This window comes from Hyperoodon ampullatus (genome assembly GCF_949752795.1).
Source record: "Hyperoodon ampullatus genome assembly, chromosome: 13".
Taxonomy (NCBI): Eukaryota; Metazoa; Chordata; class Mammalia; order Artiodactyla; family Ziphiidae; genus Hyperoodon; species Hyperoodon ampullatus.
The window spans coordinates 63,427,608-63,450,980 of NC_136926.1; the positions used below are offsets into that span (position 1 = coordinate 63,427,608).

The 23,373-nt window shown below is 37.3% G+C and overlaps 1 protein-coding gene across 4 annotated transcripts in view; it reads right to left on the bottom strand.

The window, feature by feature from the left end:
• Nucleotides 1-20,504, bottom strand: part of PIAS2 (protein inhibitor of activated STAT 2) — a gene marked incomplete at its 5' end in the record, with an annotated part of 61,106 nt that extends 40,602 nt beyond the window's left edge. For 3 of the 4 annotated variants that reach the window (XM_079717819.1, XM_079717821.1, XM_079717820.1), the window contains 4 exons: nt 3,356-3,446; nt 3,577-3,627; nt 13,758-13,842; nt 20,030-20,501. In XM_079717819.1, coding sequence (XP_079573945.1) covers nt 3,356-3,446; nt 3,577-3,627; nt 13,758-13,842; nt 20,030-20,501 — 699 coding nt within the window. Of the gene's footprint in view, nt 1-3,355; nt 3,447-3,576; nt 3,628-13,757; nt 13,843-20,029 lie in introns of all 4 variants that reach the window. The other variant, XM_079717818.1, reaches the window with a different exon arrangement.
• Between the last annotated feature and the right edge of the window lie 2,869 nt (nt 20,505-23,373).

Genomic DNA, 23,373 nt, shown 5'->3' on the forward strand with positions numbered 1-23,373 from the left:
TGTGTGTGTTTCAAAAGAAAAAATATTGATTTACTTCAGGCCAGATTTGCTGTGAGGCAGACCATCGGTGTAACTAATATATGCAGGAAAAAAATAATATATCAGCAAAAAGAAATCCGCAAACTCAGAAAGAGAATACATTGAGATAATGGCACTAGTACTAATAAGTCTCCCGCTGCACCGAGAGGAAATACTTAGGAGATCTTTGTCAGCTGAACTGTAAGCACACATTCTCTCCACTCTTTGGAATCTTTCCAAGAAATACTACCCCATGTCAACCCACCTCCACACCCCAACCTTACAGGTCCACAGGTTTACATAAATTTCTCAAAATCCGTTTAAAAGGAAAAATAATTCAGCCTCTCAAAATAACTCTCCAAGCAAAGAATTTTTCTCTTCTGCCCTTAAAAACATGTAATTTTCTCATTTGGCTGTCAGTGTGTATGCTCGCACTGCTTGAGTCAAAGGTGGAGGTGTGGGGAAGATTCTCAGAGGCGGTTTCACTTGTGTCTGTCCACTCTGCACTTATCGTTCTACAAGTCCTGCTATGAACTGCTTACTGTCATCCCTGTATCAAGGGACTGGAAAAATCAAGGGATAAAGATGTCTTATAAAACTCAGCATGTTGATATGGGTAAAACAGCACATAAACTGCTTTCATCACTATTTGACCCTTAAGAATCCAGGGACACATTGCTATTATCAAGGTAACACCATTTCCCATTCAGTTTACTCTTTGTTCATCATGGATCCATAATGACTACATACTGCAATAAGGTCATACACATAGACACTTGTTCCCAGACACAAATTCGAATTTATTCAGAGCTCTAATGGGAAATCCCATGACTTACTCCTCCAGGATCTGTTGTATGATAAACCAGGATCATGGGCAAGGACACATGTCGAACTTCTTTGTGGCCTGTTGATGCTTCTTACAATTAGAACAAAGTCCCTGAAAATCTCCATGGTGGTGAAGAGCTCACTTCTTCTTCTCAGGCAGCAGTACACTCACATGATTCTCATAAATCTGCTTCATGCTAGTAAAGGCTCCATATTACATTAACCCAAACAACAGCAATTGTGGATCAAGGGGAGGTCTCAGCAGTTTTTCATCAGTTGCATGTCAATTTATGTCAACTGTTCCATAGGCGTTCACAGGGCTGAAGACGAAAAACCTGGGAAAGACTGGCATCTGGTCTTTGGGGTGGTCCTATTAGGGTCAGGCAAGCTCACCCTTGCCCCCACCATCACCCCATTGCCTTCTGTTTGTGAAATCTGTTTTGAAATCCTTTGTCCTAATGCTCACCTTTCTTCTCCTCCCTCACAAGTGCTCCTGGAGCCACTGCAGGACTCTGGCTCCAGAGGTGAGTGCAAGACTCATCAGACAAAGGGTGTTTCACGTAGTAGCTGATGTGTTCACAAACAGCTTAGTATAAGTGCTCAACGGTTCGTTAGTGCTTTTGGTAAGAAAGCAGCAGTGACTGAGTAACAATGTCCCAGAGGAAGTGCTCAACTGCCTGATTTCTTCTCTCTCAAAAGTCTTGGAAGAATGACAAATTCAGAGCTATCCATAGTGGTGCTGCAGATCTCATGGATGAAAATATTATAGCAAAAATACTGGTCCACCTGGAAAATTGTGTGGAACGTGTGTATACACATCTGTCACTATCATATTTTCTGAAGCAATGCCAGAGTTTAGGTAGAGCCTCACACATTTCAGACACGACCCCCCAGCATCGGCACATATAATACTGGATAGATCTTCAAGGTGGGTCTATAGACACCAAGAAGATCATCATAATTAGATATTTCTTCAAGGAGAATGAGAGTTAAATAGCAGTAAAAGTCAAAGGTCAAAAGAAATCTTAGCCCATCGTGGACAAAGAAAATTGGATATGAAAAGCAATGGAAAATGTGCTATCATTCCAAAATCCCAGGTTTCCTTTGCTACACATCTGGCCACCCAGTGGCATCCTTCAGCTCCAAGTAAGGCTACTTCTTCCCTTGGTTTAGATCATTATATGATCCATCCAGATAAAAGACAGCTCCTGAGATCTGTTGTTGCTTATAGCCAGAAACCCAAGAGACAAAATGTCCAACCAGGGTTTGAACATGCACAAGGCCATGTAAGCATTCCTCCCCACCATATCTGCTCAGCCTCTGAAATTTCCCCTTTCATCCCCAGAAAACTCTCTCTCATGATTTCAGCCTCACAGACATCTTTCAAAAAGAGTAGGCAGTGGTGCAGTATTGCTCAAGCCCTATAAAATGCATGAAACACGTTATTTCTCAGGTCTCTAAATCCACAGGCTACGTATGAGAGAAATGAGACTCGTGACAACCAAGAAGTCACATCTTTGACTGGCAGGGTCGGCCTTGGCCATGGGCCATCTTCACTTTGGGCTTCAACTACAACCACTTGTTCCTGGTACAGCCTGCTCACAGTTGTTGCGCATATACTTATTCCAGAGACAAGACTTGTGCCCAGCAGGGCTGCTAAACAGCTGCCCCATCTCTATCTCAACAGTCACATGGTATCTGCTTTGCTGAAATGGCAGCTTAACATAATGGTGGAATCACTGTTCTCACAGCACTTCTTCAGTTACAATACATATCCACTCTGTAGGGCTTGAAAAACAGGCCATGCTCTACTACTATTGTGATTAAGGCTTTACTTCCACACAGCTGTACCAAATTAGTAACTTAGTCCAAACCTCAGTGGAGATAGATACATAGTCCAGTTCAACAATAAATTGTTATATTAAGATTTGACTAACAGGATTTGAAGAGTCTGGAGCTGTCTAACAGGTCAGAAACAGGCTATACACACTGAGAGAGAGAATGTGTGTGTTTATCTCCCAGGTGCTGAAGCCCATATACTACTTCACTGCTTAAACAATAGGTTGTCAATCAAATACCACTGCATCCATCCCCCAAGTGTGTGCACCATCAAGGCTCAAGCTCAGAATTCTTAATCTCCATGTCCAGTTGCTCTCAGCAGCCTCTAACTTTCATCATCTCATCCATGGCTGAGGCCCAGCTCATTCAGACATCCACTACAACATGCTGCCCTAGATATGCAGGTCCTGCCCTGCTACTATGCCATTTGATATGATCTTAAGAGTCTTTCACAGCTTCCTTGCTTCCTGGCACAAGATGCTTCAAGCTCATCTTTTCCATCTCCCCCAAACCTGGAATCAGCCACTTCCCCAAGGAGCCATGAATCTCTTTAGTGGAAAACAGTATTTAATGCTGGGACTGTTCATTGGTACTAAGTGATCACTATTTCTAGGCCTTGTTAGTATTTATAATAAACTTACATACAAAAGCCTGTGAATAAAAAGCAACTTACAGGCAAAGGAAACAGCTTCCCATTTACTTTTATGCAGAGACTATTGGGATAGTTATCTTCTTGAGGACAACTCGTCTCTGCCAGGCAAAGTCTGCATTAAAGGAAAAAAAGAAATACTCTTAAATAATGTACTCAAACATGCTTATGTATTTACAAATTCAGGACTATATACATATAGTTACAAGTATAAAATTAAAGTAACTAGAAAATTTCAAACTCACCTCAACTGAACTTGGACTGTATAATCTCTCCTACCACCTGGCAAAAAATCCCTGTTGGAAAGAGAAAAAAATTGGGTTAAGAAAACACAACTAGAATTCACAGAAACATTCTCAACAGAAAAAAGCATTATTGGTATTTTTACTCTTAGTCCTTAAAAAATGAACACTACCTTACCAATAGCACAAGGCTTAATTAAAACACTGTAGTGATGAAAGCCCTCATTTGCTTAACATTTAGTCTTGTCTTTATGGCAATTTTAAAGTATTTTCAATTCATGGGAACTTGCACAATACAATTTTTATTTCAACAGACAACAGTCTTGGTTAACAGGAAAAGGAGCATGGTTCTAAAAGAGATTAATAAATTAATTTGTTTACTTACAGTGGTTCTGAAGCCTTGGCTGAGCATTCTAATCACTTGCAAATTTTGTTTTAATATACAGACCCACTCATCAGATATTCTTATTGGTTCTGAAACACAGTCTGAGCATTAGTAGTTTTTACAACTACTCAGGTGATTCTAATAAAGAACTAGGAGAGAGAACTGGTGTCTAGAGTCTCAAAACCTCTATACCACAGCAACTTCATAACTATGTACCCGAATAAGGAAACAGAATCTCCTAGAATTTCTAGATGAGAACCTAACAGAGTCCCATGTGAAATATCTCTGGGATGGAACCTCCTAAACACTTGCCACTCAAAATGGAGTCCACAATGAAGAGCGTTGTAACTGCTTGGGAGCTTCGTAGTTAGAAATGCAGAATCTCAGGCTCCATTCCAAAACTACAGAATTAGATCTGAATTTTAGAAAGATTCCCAAAGTGACATGTATTCACTTTACAGTTTAAGAAATCTTCTCCTTAGCCATTATCATAAATCCTGGACTGTGTCAGAGAGAAGATCATTAGAGATTAGTCCTGTCTTGAGAGTACATATAGCCCGCCATCTTGTTCCAACTTGCTTCTTACTGCTTCCAATTCTCTATGTTCACTGGAAGGCAGTAAAGCACAGTAGTGACCAGCCTGAGTTCTATAGTCCCAAACTGTATGACCCTGGGCAAATTACCTAACCTTTCTGTGCCTCAGTTACATCTGTTAAAGACTGAAAATTACTGCATCTACTTCATGAAGTTGTTGTGACAAACGTGTTAATACTACATGTGAAGTGCCTGGATATAAGAAGTGCTCAACAAGTGTGAGCAGCTGGCTGCTATTATTGTAAACTGTTTCTCTTGCCAGTAGTAGCTTCCACATTTCTCAAATGCCTATTCAAAATATCCTAGACAACACTGACCTCTTGAGAGTAACTCATATCATTCTGCTCATTAAAATCAAGAAACACTGCAAAGTCTGGGTGCTGGAGCATCAAAGATAAATAAGACATAGTATTTGCTCTCAAAGGTCTCATATGCTAGTAAGTAACAAATATATACAACTAAAATAATATGTGGTGTTATAGTACATTATGAAAAATAAGTGTTACAGAAAAGAGGGAAATTCAATTTTGTCTTGAAAGTTCAAGGCAGTTACCACAATCAGTCCAAACAAATTAGAAAACAGGGTTTGTACAGCAGTGGTTCTATTTCCATGTAGAGAGACACACTTCCATCAGTAACAGTGGCTTCACTAGTAGGGTGATTCTCAATAGAAGGAAAGGTGAGTATCAACCACAGATACATGGCAGAAACTTGTTAGGTTGGGAACGTAATTTTTAAAAAGAGAAAAGACAAAAGACGAACCTAGAAAGATAAACGGGAGAATGTTATAAAGGGTTTTGAATGGTTCACTAAGGATTTGTACTTTATTCCAGTAAGGGAAATTAACATAAACTGGGAAATGCAATGTGTTACAGATCTTCACAAACGTGACGAGTAATGGCTAAGCATCTTCTGACATTCATTTTCTGCCAGTCACTGCTCTAGGAACTTTCACATGTTGAACTCATTTATCAGATATAAAGGCATTTACTATATGCCAGGCACTGTGACAGGCTCTGAGAATATAAAAATGAGTAAGAGATGTTGAATTTACAAACTTCTTAGTGAAACCAAGTAGTCAAATAAATGCTCTAATAGAAAATAAGTTCATGAGAGTAGTACAGAGAGAGACAAATGATGAAGTTGGGGAAATGTGAAAAGGCATCACAGAAGAGGGAAGACTTGAACTGGCCCTTAAAACATGACTCAGGGGGCTTCCCTGGTGGCGCAGCGGTTGAGAGTCTGCCTGCCAATGCAGGGGACACAGGTTCGTGCCCCGGTCCGGGAAGATGCCACAAGCCGCAGAGCGGCTAGGCCCGTGAGCCATGGCCGCTGAGCCTGCGCGTCCGGAGCCTGTGCTCCCCAACAGGAGAGGCCACAACAGTGAGAGGCCCATGTACCGCAAAGAAAAAAAACAAAACAAAACATGACTCAGGTTTGCCAAGCAGAGTAAGGAGGAAGAGGATATGCAAAGATGCACAGCTATGAAAGTCTAGCTAGAGTATAGGCTGCTAAAGAAGAGTGACAGGAGATGAGATGATTAAAAAAAGTTTAGTAGGGCTTCCCTGGTGGCGCAGTGGTTGGGGGTCCGCCTGCCGATGCAGGGGATGCGGGTTCGTGCCCCGGTCCGGGAGGATCCCACATGCCGCGGAGCGGCTGGGCCCGTGAGCCATGGCTGCTTGGCCTGTGCGTCCGGAGCCTGTGCTCCGCGGTGGGAGAGGCCACAGCAGTGAGAGGCCCACATACCACCAAAAAAAAAAAAAAAAAAAAAGTTTAGTAGATCCTACAGAGGCCACTTCTCCGAAGTCGAGAAACAAAACTAACCTCCCACATACATAAAAATACAACGAGCAACTCAGATAAAATGAGGTGGCAGAGGAACATTTTCCAGATGAAGGAACGAGATAAAACTCCAGAAGAAAAACTAAGTGAAGCAGAGATAGGCAATCTACCCGAGAAAGAGTAATGATCGTAAGATGATCAAAGAATGTGGGAGAAGAATGGATGCACAGGGTGAGAAGTTAGAAGTTTTTAACAGAGTTAGAAAATATAACGAACAACCAGAGATGAAGAATATAATAACTGAAATGAAAAATATACGAGAAGGAATCAACAACAGACTAAATGATACAGAGGAATGGATCAGTGGGCTGGAAGACAGTAGCAGAAACCACTGCCACTGAACAGAAAAAACAAAAAAGAATGAAAACAAATGAGGATAGTTTAAGAGACCTCTGGGACATCAAAAAGCACTAATAATTCACATTATAGGGGCCCCCAAAAGGAGAAGAGAAAGAGAAAGGGCCTGAGAACATATTTGAAGACATAACAGCTGAAAACTTCCTTAACGTGGAAAAGGAAGGAAAAATAAACAAATGGGACCTAATCAAATATAAAATCTTTTACAAAGCAAAGTAAACCATCCACAAAACAAAAAGACAATGTACTGAATGGCAGAAAATATTTGCAGATGATATGACTGATAAGGAATCAATATCCAACATTTATAAACAGCTCATACAACTCAACATCAAAAAAAAAAACCTGATTAAAAAATGAACAGAACAGACATTTTTCCAAAAAGGAAATGCAGATGGCCAACAACATTGTTAATTATCAGAGAAATGTAAATCGAAACTACAATGAGGTATCACCTCACATGAGTCAGAAGGGCTATCATCAAAAAGTCTACAAATAATAAATGCTGGAGAAGATGTGGAGGAAAAGGAACCCTCCTACACTGTTGGTGGGAATGCAAATTGGTGCAGCCACTATGGAGTACAGTGTGGAAGTTCCCTAAAAAACTAGAGTTACCATATGACTCAGCAATCCCACTCCCAGGCATATATCCAGAAAAGACAAACACTCTTAATTCAAAAAGATACATGCACCCCAACGTTCACAGCAGCACTACAATAGTCAAGACATGGAAGCAACCTAAGTGTCCATCAACAGATGAATGGATAAAGAAGATACACATACACATAGACACACACACACACACAAACACTGTGGAATATGACTCAGCCATAAAAAAGAATAAAATATTGTCATTTGCAGCAACATGGGTGGACCAAGAGATTATCATACTAAGTAAAGTAAGTCAGACAGAGAAAGACAAATATTATATACCACTTATATGCGGAATCTAAAAAAAAAACCACAAATGAACTTATTTACAAAACAGAAAACAAACTCACAGACATAGGAAACAGACTTATGGTTACCAAAAGGGAAATGGGGCTAGGGGTAGGGATAAATTAAGAGTATGGGATTGAAAGATACCACCATATATATAAAATAAATAACAAGGATTTACAGTATAGCACATGGAACTATATTCAATATCTTGTAACAACCTATAATGGAAAAGAATCTAAAAAAGATACATATATATCTGAATAACATAGCTGCACCTCCCCCAAAACTGATGCAATACTGTAAATCAACTATACTTCAATTTAAAAAATTAAATTTTAAAAAAAGAAGACGAGTAGAGTAGGATGTTGAAGAGAACTGTCAAGCAGTGGAGTATGGACTTCATAAGGTTTTTAAGCACAAGAAAGAAAAAACTACAGGGTTTTTGAGCACAAGAAAGAAAAAACTGAATAGGCTTTAGAAAGATCACTTGGTCAGCTGGGAGAGTTAGGAGGTCATTACAACTGTATAGGCAAAAGATGAGGGCTTGAAAGTTATTTAAACATAAATATCACTGAATGATATTTAGGGATAAAAACTGATAGGACTCAATGACTGCCTAGATACAGAAAGGTAGGATAAGGGGACCTAGGATGGTACCCAGGTTTCGGAATGGTGCAACTAGATAGATGGTGATGCTACTCACCAGGATGAGCAGAGGTAGAGCCAGCTGTGGCATTCAACCACCAACCATTGAATGAGGTGGTGATTATTTTTCCAATTTTACACACTGGGTAAATAAGACTCAATAGGCTTCAGGAACTTACCTAGGGGCATACAGACTTAAGTGATTGAGCCAGAATTTACATTCCAATCGATACTATTCTAAAGACCATGCTAACACCCTCAAAGGTAGAGTTAATTCAAGTTTTAAATCTTGAAAGAGACATAAAAGAAGGATCAACAGAGTGTAGCAAACTGAGGGGATGTGGCAGATGATGTATGGGATAATACAAAGAGGCCTGTCCAGGCAGATCCCATGCCATTAATGAAATAGGCAATAGACTGAAATATATACGAAGCAAAAATCTCTTTGAAGCCAGTTAATAAAAAAAAAAGCACATTCACGGATACTATCACAGGGCAGTGAGAAGAGAATCACACACTGATTTTGGGAACATGCAAGAGATGTCAGTGTAAGAAACTGAGAGAGCATGATTACAGAGGCAATGGTACCCAATGGGAGGAGTGGTGCTATAGCCAAGAACAGAGCTGAACTCACTGATCAATCGTTATAAGATGTAACAGAAAAAAAACAACAACCCAAACCTGAATGTATTCACGCCTCTGGTTTAGACCTTATCACCATTACAGGCAAAGGGGAGGAGCTGGATGCACAGCAGTAGTTTTTAAATTTGCAAACTGGAAACACCTGGGGAGCTTTAAAAACTACTGCTGTTTGGGTTCCATCCTCAGAGATTCTAATTTAATTGGTATGAATGAAATCTGGGTATCTGGAGTCTTAAAGGCTCCCCAGTTGATTCTAATATGCAGCAAAATTTGAGAACCATAGGGATAGAAGTCAAATGATACCACAAGAAGCACAGTTATCCAAATCCAGAATGTGTAATATGCTAACAGAGTCAAATGAACCACTTTTTTCCAAAGAAAGTGGTAGGAAGTACTGCAAGAGCGGAACCAGAGCTCCTTGGAGAAGTTATCTTTCCAGAACTGGGGCAGAGAAAATAAAAGATGAGCCTGGAGCAGTAAAGTAGTCCTCAGAAATGCATGGAGACATATCAAAAGGGCATAGGAGCCAACCTGAAAGAATGGCCAATAGCCAAATGTAGAAAAGTTTGAGCAACAATATGAATTATATAGCACTGGATTACAACCCAGAGTACTCCAGGGCCCACACAGATACAAGCAAGTAATTGAATAAATAAATGGGGGGCAAGGACAGCTCTTCCTTACAAAAGAATAACTCCAATGTGAAAAAGAATAATAATAACAGAAAAATCACATCATTGGAGCACAAGAGTGTTTATGATGAAGTAATTACTGAAGGCAAGATCCATGAGTGAACGCTAAATCGGTGGGAAAAATTTGAAGATAAACAGAATATGTGCCTAGTCTCAAAATATCTCCCCCAAGATATTTATTATTAATAAAGGAAAAAAACAGCAACTTTACAGTGCAGAAGTCTGGTGAACAGTACCTTACCCAAGTGATCAAAATTAACATCACCAAATATAAGATGTATCAATATTATGGAGCACTGTTATGATACACTGAGAAGGGCATATAACTTGAGGTACTCTTGCTAAGAATGCATAATCTCAATCTAATCATGACAAAACATAAGACAAACCCAAACTGAGGAACGTTCTCAAAATACCTGATCAGTACTCCACAAAAATATCAAAAGTTAAGAAAGAGAAGAAAACACTAAGAAACCATCACAGACTGAAAGAGACTAATGACACAACTATTAAATGTGATTTGGGATCTTGGATTGGATCAGGAACAGAAATTAATTAGCAGAAAAACTGATGAAACCTGAATAAAGACTGTAGTTTAGTTAATAGTATTACACCAAGGTTAATTTCTTGGTTTTGATAATTGCACTTACAATTACGCAACATGGTAATATTAAAGGAACTGGCTGAAGAGTATTATCTACTACTTTCACATCTTTTCTATAAACCTAAGATTACTTCAAAGTTTTTTTAAATCTTGGGAGACATAAAAGTCAAAATAATACATGTCTGAATACTGAAGAACAACTGAGAAAATTTCAATATAGGGTAGACACTTTTATATTAAAGAATTATTAATTTTTTAGTGTGAGTACGTTAAAAATTAGAGCTGTATCTTGAGGTATTTCTGGGTGAAATTATACGACGTCTGCAATTTCCTTTAAAATATTTCAGGCAAGGGCTTCCCTGGTGGCGCAGTGGTTGAGATTCCGCCTGCCAATGCAGGGGACACGGGTTCGTGCCCCGGTCCGGGAACATCCCACATGCCATGGAGCGGCTGGGCCGGTGAGCCATGGCCGCTGACCCTGCACTGCGCAAAGGGAGACGCCACAACAGTGAGAGGCCCGCGTACCGCAAAAAAAAAAAAAAAAAAATTTCAGGAAAAAAAGTTGAGGAGTGGTCACATACAGATTCCAAAATGTTGATAATTATTAAACCTAGGTAATGGGTACCAAACTGTTATTTCTGCTTCTTAGGAAGAAGGAGATTTTTTACTATTTGATTACCCAACTCTGAAAAGGTTGGAGTTTGCATGCACATGTGTATGTGTGTTTTGTCTTCTTTGCTGGTAGGATCACAAATAGCCTTACTTTTATGGTTAATTTTTTTTTTAATTTTTATTGTGGTTAAATATTCGTAAGATAAAATTTATCATGTTAACCATCTTAAAGTGTATAGTTCCATGGCTTTAAGTACACTCACATTATACCATCACCACCATCCATCTCCAGAACATGATTAAAATTTTTAATTGAAAATAATTTAAATTTTAGTCATTCACTTTTTTTGACTAGTTAATACATTCACATAGTTCAAACTTCAAAAAGATACAAAAAAGGATATAAAGTGAAGAGACTCCCCCAATTCCGACCCCGGCCACCTGATTCCCTCCTCCAGAGGCAGCTTATCATATTTGTCCAGACATACTTTATGCACTAGGCAAATTACACACACACACCTTTTTAAGGCAAATGGTACATATTATTCACAATTCCATGCTGAGTAAATAATCTCCTTCCTTCAAAGGCCCACCCAACACCCTAAAGAAGCTTTCCCAGACCACCACCGTTAATAGTAATCTTCTCCTATAAATCAGCTCTTACTTGTCATTACTGAATTGGCTCTTTCCATACTGGCTCTTGCAATGCCAACAATCATTTTATGTATATGAGCTAGTTCACTAACGAGACTGCAAGCAACTTGTAGAAAAGAGGCATGTCATATAATACAGTGTTTTGTACCTAATAAACACTTAGTAAATGTTCTCAAGCAAGGAATCATCAATGAATAACACACGAAACTTAATAATAATGATATGGCTTGGATATAAAATATAATTTTTCATTTATCCTATTAATTTTTTAGTTGGTTTATTACTATCCCCAAGATTGAAAGTACTTCCAATTTATAAACTGCCTGCAATGTCTTGCCCCTGGTGGACATGAACTGCATCAAGCTACATTCATTTTACTTCTTTGATAATCTCCTCATCTAAATTTTCTCTACTTTTCTTAAAACTCCTATTATTTGGATATTTGGATATTGGGTCTTTTGGACTAATCCTTAGTACTGTCTTTTTTTTTTTTTTTCTTTTAATCTTATTTTTCAACACTTTGTCTTTTTCCCTTTTGTGGGAGAGCCAGACTATCTAAGCACTACTTTTTGGGAGCTCAAATTTTACCAGGTCAAGTTATAAAATCATTCTGAGACTTTGTTGAGAGCGGTGATGTGATTAATGAAAGAATCTAAAGCTGTGTGTGTCCCATACTCTTCCACATAACAACAGTGCATCTTCAAGATGTCAGGATGTTTAAAAGAGAGAGGCCCATAAATTTGGATCCACCATCCTGGGAGACTGACAATACACATTAACATATTAAAGACTCTGAAAAGTCTGGCTTTAAGAACTATGTACCTAGGTTGAATACAGAATTTCCAAAACTTAACTACAGAATCTTTACTTTTAAAAACTCCTATTAACATCTCAAAGGTGAGTGTTCTAATGAAGAGCTGAAAGGATGCAAAAAACCTCTAATTTGCTCAACTCTTTGTTCCAACTTTTAACTCTACAATCCCAGAAAATCATGTGACCTCCGGGAGTCTCAGTCTCAGTTTTCTTATGCTAAATCTTTCTAAAGTCTTATAAATAATATATTATTAACACCAAGTATGACTATATTTTTAACTGGGAAAGTATATACTACAGATTTCCTTTTCTTTCCTCCTGACTCCTAGTTCATTTGCTCTTTATAAATGTGTTTAAGTTTACCCTATTTTTTGAAATGGAAAAGCTAAGAGTATTTTTCATAATTGTTTTCAGATTTCTGCTAATTTTTTGGTCTAGGTGACCATATAGCTCAGAATGGTCCCAGTTTATGTTCTTATCCCAGAAAAAATTATTAATAATATCCATTTTCACTCTAAAAATGCCTACGTTTGGATGATGAAGTTTATGGTCACTCTTTGTTCTGTTACCACAAATTCTTTATGTTGCTATATTTAGAATAAAAGTTTAATAAAAAAAAAAAGTTACTGCCAGTCCGCCTGCCGATGCAGGGGACACGGGTTCGTGCCCCGGTCCGGGAAGATCCCACATGCCGCGGAGCAGCTAGGTCCTGAGAGCCATGGCCGCTGAGCCTGTGCGTCCGGAGCCTGTGCTCCGCAACGGGAGAGGCCACAACAGTGAGAGGTCCGTGTACCGCAAATAAATAATTAATTTAAAAAATTAAAAAAATAAAAAGTTACTGCCAAATGTGACAAAGAGTAATTCAAAGGGGTTTTATTCAAAAGTTAAATTTTTTTTCTAACAGAGTATTTATTAAATATTTGGCTAAACTTAGTCAAAATATACTATGCTTACTTACTTAAGGAGAAATGGCCCAACTGTTATGGACTGACTGTGTTCCCCAAAATTCATATGCTGAAGCCCTAACCCCCAATGTGACTGTCTGTGGAGTTGGGGACTTTAAAGAGGTCATTAAGATTAAATGAGGTCATAAGGGTGAGGCCTTAATCCACTAGGACTGGTGTCCTTATAAGAAGAAGAAGAGACACCAGGAATACACAGGCACACAGAGGAAACGCCATGTGAGTACACACAGCAAGAAGGAAGCCATCTGCGAGCCAAGGAGGGAGGCCTCAGAAGAAACCAAATCTGTCAACACCTTAGTCTTGGACTTCAAGCCTCCTGAAATGTGAGAAGACAAATTTCTGTTGTTTAAGCCACCCACTCTGTGGTACTTTGTTACGGCAGGCCTAGCAGACTAATACACCAACATCCTGGAGAATATATTCCAAACTCCTCTTACCTGGATATGCATATCTCTCTAACTTGCTGAGGTGTCAGAGCAAAAATAAAAAACTTCTCTTGAAACCGTTGAATACTGCTTTGAACTGGGGAAGAAAAAAGAAAGATAGATAATATTCCAATAACAAATCCAGTAACAGAAGAACCTGCAATAACCAGGTACTTCTGATAAAGAGTCTGCCGAATTCTGAAACTTTTATGGTTAAAATACACCAATATAAAGTACTAAGCTACATTCATCTTGGACTCATGAAAGTAAAGTCACTCTAAAGCAGGTTCAATGTTAAACATTTATCATTCTTTATTCTAACATACTAATTTTAATCAAAATATAACACAACCTTCAAAATTACATTTCATCCTTGACTACAGTATCATCTAATGAAAAGTCTGAGGAAGTCAAAAACACCCCCCAGGAGAATTCTATCCAAGATTCAGGTCTCTTCTGTTCTTGTTTGTTTTGTTTCTTTTGTTGTTGTGTTTTGTTTTCAATACTTTATATTCAATTACACAGAGCATTCATATAAGAGAAAATTTTAAATTTTAAAACTTCTAAGTTGGGAGACTTATTAAGACACAAAATAATTATCGGCATACAGATGATTAGCTAGTTAAAAAAGATTATCTAATGAAGTCATCCTTCAGAAGTGTATTATTAAAAACTGAAGTGTATTTTCTTCTCAAAGAACTTTAACAGATTCAATGATGTTCTAGTACTCATTAAAACAATGAATGCTTTCAATGAACACTTGACTGAATATGCATCTATATTTCAATAATCAATTGTTTACAGTTATCATTAAACACTGCTTTATGAGAACATTTTTAAATGATAATCCTCCTATACACACAGCAAACTTTTTCTAATTTTATGAGATTTAAATAGAATATAGAAAACTTGAATCACCTGGAAGAATTTTATCTATATAGAAACAATCACTATATTAATAATCATCAGTGATGTTTAATACTAAAATACTTTTCTCCCTATACAACAGCTGCAAAGATCATTTGGGGAGGGCAGAGTACTGAGGTTTCACGCTCCTGTAAAACAGTGGCTTTAATTCAGAATTATGAAAAGAGGAGAATTGTTACCAATTGTTCAATCACAGAAATCATTCATTTCCTTTATCTCAGTTCTCCGTCTTCATCCCCTATATCCAGTTAGTCATTAAGTCCTGTTTTGTTTTGTTTTTTAATTTTCTGATTGGCTGCCTCCTCTCTGTTTTCACTACCACCATCCTACTCAAAACCTATTATTACTTTGTACAAATGAAGAAGCAACCCTGCCTCTCTGCCAGTCCCTCATCAGAACACAAGTGCAGAGCTGGTAATCCTTAGCACCACTTTTTCATCACCATCCCTCTGCTGAAAAATGCTAAGCAGAACTTATCTGTGAATGAACCATGTCTAAACTCCTTTATCTATGAGAACCTCCATAACAATGGCCTCAACTCTTTCCTAACAAATCTACATTTCCAGTGTCTCCCGAAGTCCTGCTCTACTCACTGTCAGGTCTCACAACTGTGTCATTTTTATTTCTACTCCTGTGACTACTCACAGTTCTCATCCTTCCTGACGCCTACTCTCCTATACACTCCATCAATTCAAAGCAGGCACATTCATCCTTCAAAGCTCCCTCAAGTGTCACTCCTACTCCAAAAAGTCTTGATTAACTTCTTCATTCATTAGGCCAATACAATATTTGAGCTTTAGGTTCACAAGTTATAGGGCTTCGTCATACAAGCATATATAACTGCTTGCTACTTTTCTCGCATGGTAATAGTCTCTCTCCAACTAAACAGCAAAATTCCTAAAGCCCACTCCATACTTCTGACTTCTCCACAATTAGGCTACATGACCATATCCAAATTAAATCCTCATTATATACTTGTTAACTGAGTTAACAGAAACGAAATTATCCAAATTCTTTAGAAGTGAGATTGTATTTTAATGGCTTTACATTAATGTGCATATCACTTTAAACCTGTTTAACTGCACCCAGAGGCTTAATGAGTATTTCCTAATATTCAGAAATTTAAGAATAAGAAAAGATGTTGATGCTCATTAATTTGTCACCTATCAGATTACAAAGATGAAAAGACCAACAACACAATGCTGATGAGGTGTAGGGAAAATAATACATTCATACATTATTGGGAGTATAAATTGCTACGATGCTTCTGAAGCAACCAAAATTTCTCTACAAAAGTTCAATATCAAAATATTAAATAATCATACTCTTTGACCCAAAATATTCACATCTAGGCATTTACATTTCATGAATATGCAACGCAAGTATTCAGAAACACATATGCAAAAATGCTCACAGCAGCAATGTTTCTAAGACTGCAAGAATAGTGCCCAAGACATGTTATACACTAAAATACTTCTGAATAAATAATAAAAACTGAAAACAACTGAAAATGTACATCAACAGAATATTGGTTCAGTTATGGTACATCTACAAGATAACAGACCTACTATAATCTACAGATGTACAACATATTTCTAAGAAATACAGTTAAGAAAGACTGTCAAGGCGCAGAACGCCAGAGGGCACTTTTCACAGTGGTACAAGTAGAATAATGCCTACTACCTCCACCAGAAAAGTGGAACAGTGGCTCTGTGGTTAGAAGAGCCTTGTTTAATGAAGGGGAAGAGAAAAAAGATGACATAACACGCAGAGAAACAGTTAATTATTGATATGACTCAAGCTGAGTAATAAATGAGGTTATGAGCGACTTTCCCTTTTTGTTATACTTCTATGTTTGAATTTTCAATTACTAGCATAAATTACTTTTGTAATCTGAAAAGCACAATGAAGAAATTTTAAGGAATCAAAGACTCATAATACTTTGAAGGTATTTCACAAAATACTAAACAGTTAGACATATCGACATGTAGATGTTTATAAACAGAGTGAACAAAAAGAGCTAGTCACAGAAGAATATATACACAGTATACCATCATATAAATTTCAAAAGCCAATTAAACATTGCATTTTTTATACACATATGGTAAAACAAGCAAAAGAGAGAAACACAAAATCCAGAATAGTGATTTAACTCAAAAAGGAAAAGGCAAGGAAATGGCTTCAAAGATACTGGCAATGTTCCTTTCTTAAAAACTGTGCAGTGGTTTCACAGGTGTTCATTCATGGATATTCTTTATAACAATGTTTTTTATGTATTCTTTTGTACAGACTGAATATAGACAAACTTTTTAAAGAGAAAGGATTTCATCATCAAAAGAAATCTTAAAAAAAAGAAGAGAAGAAAACAGAAAATTGAAAAAAAAAGACAAAAATACTGCCTGTGAGAGCAAATTAGAAGAGCTATTTAAGGGAAGAGAAGAGAGATTTTGTTAGCCTGTTTTCAGATTAGGGGATTATGCATCTGTTACAGTAAAACCTCAGCTATAGAGAACCTCACTTAGCATTATTGTGTACACTCATGCTTTCTAAATGCCACAGTTTGCCATTTTAAATGCTAAAATAATTTTATTTAAACAATTTTAATAAAACCAAACTGCAAAACTATGTAATAATGTATATCTATTGATATACATGCGCCTTGCTGTAACAGCGATTCCCTCAATACTAAAGGACTATTGGTTTCAATATTCTCAAGAGGTTTTGGAATGACATTTTTTGATTTTGTTTGTTTTTTTCTACCAGGGCTCTTCCAATCTTTCCCATGTTGTTAATTAATTCCTGCTCAACAGGATGTTGATGGCTTAGAAATCATCTAATCAACTATATATTAAATCGAGAATACACAGACTGGCCCACAGATGTAAAGAATATGTGCTTTGAAATACGGATTTGTTATCTCTTTCAATTCCTGAGGCTAATTCTCAGTTCCCAAATGTAAATAGGTTTCTCCATAACAGTGTTCCAAATAAATGGATTTACCTCAAATTTTTATTTTTACAAGTATTTTCAACATTATATAACCAAATCATTAAAACTTAAGGCAATTTCTAAATGTCACTGCATTGCTTTAGACATCATGACACTAAAAATTTTCATATGAAGGTCGTTACTGGAAATGATTAAATTTTTCCACTTTTATTTGGCAGACTATATGGTATTATGCCGATTTTTTAACTTTCTACTTCAAAGTCTAAAACAGCCTTTTATAGATCACTGTTTTATCAACCTGAAATAACAAGACTATATACATTAAGAAAATTCTTTTTTCTTTTTCTTTTTAGGGAAGGCAGGATAAGGAAATGTTTAAGCCTTGTTTTAAAACAAAAATCTGTTTATAAAGTTTATAGAAACAATGATAGGCAGAACTCCTGAAAAATACATGAGTCAACAATTTTTTAGCTCAGGAGCAAAAAGTTATTTTATAAGCTCTGAGGTTTTATGTATTTCTTACATTCTAATGTAAGCTATGAGCAAAAGGCAGGTTTTCTTCTTACCCACTCTTCAACAAAAAATGCCTCTGGCATTATTTTATCTAAGCCACGTGAGATACAAAAATTTTATTTTAGTAAATTTATAAAAAGCCTATTACCTTCCTTTAATTGAGGTTAATGAAAGAGAAACTCTGAAGAATATAGAAAAGTAAGAAAATTCCTATTTCTGTTTCTGAACAAAGGAAAGTATGGAAAGCAAGGCACAAAGCCTCTTAAGAGCTCGCTTCTTGGCACACCGCTGACGCTAGGAGCAGGGAAGACATGCTGCTGCATCTTCTCTCCATCTCCAGTCATCTTCCTTCCAGGCATTCGATCCGGCTGTGAAACACCTTCCCCTGTAACCAGGACCCCACATGGCCTCTTATGCTCAGTCCTTCCTTAGCCATATTCCTGAGGAGTTCCATGAGGTAGGGTCACCTAAGCACATTACTCATCTGAATCTTTCTCAAAACACGAAGAAATAAATTTGCAATAATTCCTAAGAAACATGTGAATGAGCCATGACACTCTATGTACATTGGTGTGAACCAAAAACCATGAAAAAAGGAGAAATAAAAAAATAAATTATGGAAACATTTTAAGCAGATAAATGAACCTGGTTAAAAAAAGTTAAAAATGAAAGTAAAATCATAAAAGAAACACAGCTGGGTAATAAACATTTTAAACATTTGTTCCTGTTATTAATTTTAAAAATGAAAAATCTAAACAAGATACAAGTTTTCATCTACCGAAATTGCAAAGATCAATAAAGGCAGGAAGTAAAAAGTGCAACGAGAGACATTCTCTCACTTTGTGGAATTTAAACTGGCACAGCTATTCTGGAAACTAATTTAGTAATATGTTATCAAGAGTCCTTACTCTTTGATGCAATAATTCTACTCAAAGGACTTTGCACAAATGCGAACAAACACAGAATCCTTATTTCAGAATGAATGTAATGAAGGGATAAAACGCATTACTCTACCTCCCTGGCTCAGTTTTGTTAAACAAAAACAAAGCAAGGAGAAAGGGCCTGGGAAAAGTATATCCACCTTGGCCCGCCACCATCAGGCCATACTGACCCCATTAACCAGCCCTGCCCCTCAAAATTTCCTTCTAGTTCAACCAAGATGTACAAGTATAGTCCTATACAAAACTAAAAAAGCACACTGATATATTTAAGAGAGTTTTCAAATGACTTGAGACAAAAAGGGTTCTTCCTAGGATGGAAAGGAAAATGACCTCCCGGACTAACTATGAAATGCTATTTCCCAAACAATTTATTTTATCAATAAATTCAAATACCTCTGTAAATAATTTCATTAGCCAGTAAGAAATTATGCCATTACAGCACAGAAGTCATGAACCTAGGTATAAATTTGTTAAAGTCACATGTATCAACGTTTAATAATATAAAATTTATTACATTTTCTAAGCAGTCAACGGTTATTAAACAAAAAGCTAAAAAACGTGTGTCAAACTGCCACGTTAGGAAAAAATTAAGTATAAAAGATTTATTCCTTAGGAAAACAGTTTAAAAAGCTATGTTAAACAGAAACTAAGTCTCTGTAAAAATATCAAAAGCATCAAAAGGTGGAACCACGGCAATAAATGAGATTTGTGTCTTTGCGTATACACACAGAAGCAATTTGAGTTCTAAGCTATAAGAAGGAAGTCTGACAAATGAAGAGTTTTATACTAGATTTCTGTCATGGTTGCCAATATTTCTTTTTATTTGTACATTTAAACACTTGGTATTTTAATGCCTCAGTTCTATAATATTAACAGCAAATCATTAATTAACAGTTGACGGCCTCTTGCTTTACTTACTTTCTTGTCCAGAAGAAAGCTTTCTCTAACACTTACCTAAACTCGTGGGCTTGATGAGAACATCAAGGACATCATAAAAGGGTAAGTTTTTTAACTGCACATCAGGATGAACAGGAGGGATTGGGGGAGATGGCTGCTGCATCTCAAACGTGGGTTTAGTATCTTGAAGCAGCACAGAACCAACAGGAGAGGACGGCGAGTGAGGTGTAACTGAAGTGGAAGGCAACGAGTGGATTCCAGCCACAGCCAAGTCAGGTTCTACAGGTGAGGAGCTACCATCCAAACTGAAAACCGATGATTTGATTGTGGATAAATCAGAAAGGCCTTCAAGAGTCCGTGGGTATCGGCGTCTATACAATTCTCGGATTTTAATCTGAACCGCAGGGCTGCAGCCGCTCTTCAATAAATGCAACGCCCTCATCAGGAGGTCATGCTTGCGTCCACTTTTATTCCTTCCGGCAAAGCCTAGTAACACTTGTAGTTCAGAAACCCTAAAACTAGAAACCATATTCTAAAAGGAAAGAAAAAAAAAAGGATATAAGCCAATAGTCAGCCTCAAGCATATAAAAATCCTATCTAAAATCTACTGTAAAATCTGATTTTTCTAGCATTCTATCAAATGGCATGTGCTAGTAACCAGCATTTTCACATATCACTTAGAACTGTTATTGTTTCTATAGCCACCACCCCTCCCCCACCAATTACAGTCAAGTTATAGTGTTAATTATGCTTTGTTGTACTCAATTTTGGTAATCTATGGTCTATTGGTTTCTGCTAACCACTTCATTATCTGATTATGCCCAAGTGTAAACCCATATTTGTTTTATCACTACAAAATCTAAACCAATGAAAATGTTCCTCTTCAAAACTAAGCCCTACCAATACACAATGTAATGTCTGTTACAGTATTATCACCAATTAACCAAAAAAATTTAGGTTTCTGCAACAACGTACCTGTAAAACTTCTGAGATTAAGCAAGAAATCTACAAAATCAAGACAGAACTGTAATACAAGATCCAATGAATTTTTTCACCCCAGCTCAAATATTAAGGAACACACAACATAAGAAAATAAGAATATTTTTAAATATTAAAGCTAAAAACCACATACATCTTATTTAGCAGTCAAACTTCTAAAATGATTGAAATTCTCAGCTAAGTATCCAATGTGAAAAATCGCTGTGAAGAGGAAGGATATGAGTGGTCATAAATCTTAAAAGGCAAGATACCCTCCTTGCCACTCTACCTACTTGTTCTTGGGTGTAGAATGAAGATTATAAGTAGTTCCTGTTTCACAGGAACCTTCTATTTAATTGAACAAAACCTAGTAAATTCTAACCACTTACTGCCTCATAAACCCACCTTAAGTCATTTTCAGCCAATTCTAAACTCAGAGGTAAACCACACTTGGGTCAGATTTATCTGTACCACACATGCACCATCTGGCCAGAAAGAGGAGTAAGACCTGGAGCTGAGCAAAAGCCCTTTCAGAAACCGACCTTAAGGAAACTTTCCCCAGCCCTCCTCCTTAGTGCTGCACACTCTACAGCTGCCTGGGATTCCTTCTCAACCTGGTGAGTATGCAGTGGCCATACCTACAGTTGGCAGTGATTCATAATTCCTCCGTTCTGCACTTTTAAGTCTCATTGACAGCCCAGGAACAATTGCTATAACTCTGGTTTTTAAAATAATTGCTGGCAATACTTGCTAGTTTTCCAAAATGCAAACAAATTTAAATATATCAAAGTAATCTGCATGTACATGCTGTATCATAACTTCATATACTATGTCTCCAAATTTCATATTGTACAAGTCAGAGAATACTAAGTTACAACCCTAGCAACCATTTTATACTCTTGATCAGTGCTGGCCAATAGAAATAGGAACCACATATATAATTCTAAATTTTCTAGTAGCCACATTAAAATAAATTTTAAATTAATTTTGATAATATGCTTTATTTAATCCAATATATCAAAAAGTATTATTTCAAGATGAAATCAGATTTTGTGGCTTAAAAATAGTCATTTTTTGGGGCTTCCCTGGTGGCGCAGTGGTTGAGAGTCTGCCTGCCGATGCAGGGGACACAGGTTCGTGCCCCGGTCCGGGAAGATCCCACGTGCCACGGAGCGGCTAGGCCCGTGAGCCATGGCCGTTGAGCCTGCGCGTCCGGAGCCTGTGCTCCGCAACGGGAGAGGCCACAGCAGTGAGAGGCCCACGTACCGCCAAAAAAAAAAAAAGTCACTTTTTAAGTGTCATTGAGATCTTTTTCATAATAGGTCTTCAATATCCAGTATGTATTTCACACTTGGAGCACATCTCAATTCGGACTAACACCACTTCAAGTGCTTAGGGAGCCACATGTGGCTAGTAGCTACCACACTGGACAGTACAGCTCTAAATCATACTCTAATAGCAACGTATATCACAAATACCATGATCGTTATACTTTAACTCACTTCATTTCCCCCATGTGTAAAAGGAAGACTTTATTTATCTTACCCCTTATGCTATGAACAACAAAGATGGAAAACAAGAAAATTTTTGGCCTATCTCATGGCAGTAACAGTCAAGGTTTCATGCATAATAAGGACTATGACAGCTTTTGGAAGTTTCCTCCCAAGCAAGAAATGCAATGCATCTTTCCCAAAGTCCTCAATCCTAAAAAAATACTTCAATTGAAATCTGCTTATATTACAGTAGCATAAATAACATCAAATCATGGAGAACGCTAACAACAATCACGCTATCTGTGATTCTTTCTAAAGAAATCAAACTAACTCAGAATACACTGCTTCTCTCCTTACACTTATTTTCAGGTATTCTTCACTTTAAGGAAACTTGTTTTACAGAAATGACAAAATAGAGTACAAGGCACCCTAAAGCTTGACTCTCAAAAAGGAATTTCTGGGAGGTCTCATAATCCTTATTTCCAATGGTAACTTTATTTGGCAAAGAATGCTGAAGTAATTGCTCTAATAGCTATTGTAAACATACAAATGAAAAGGAAGAAAGAAAGAAAGGCTTACAACTATGAATGCAGAATCACAGGATTCTGAAGCAAAACAGAAATCCCCCAGTTTAGGGAAGGGCAAAGGAAACAACAGGAGACAGGACAGTCTTTGCACTGCAAAATGTTGCCAAAATAAAGTATTGCCAGGCACGTGCTCAAAGATGATGGTGTTGAGAGTCAATGGTACCCTGTGGAAAACTTCACACCAGCAATCACTAGTTGAAGGTCAAGTCCTGGCATCAAGACTTAGGACTTTGGCAAAGTCACATTATCTTTCTGGTCATCCATTTCTATTTTAAAACAACAACAACAAAAAAACTCTCCTTTATTTAGCATTCACTATTAAGATATTCTCTAAGGAGATTAC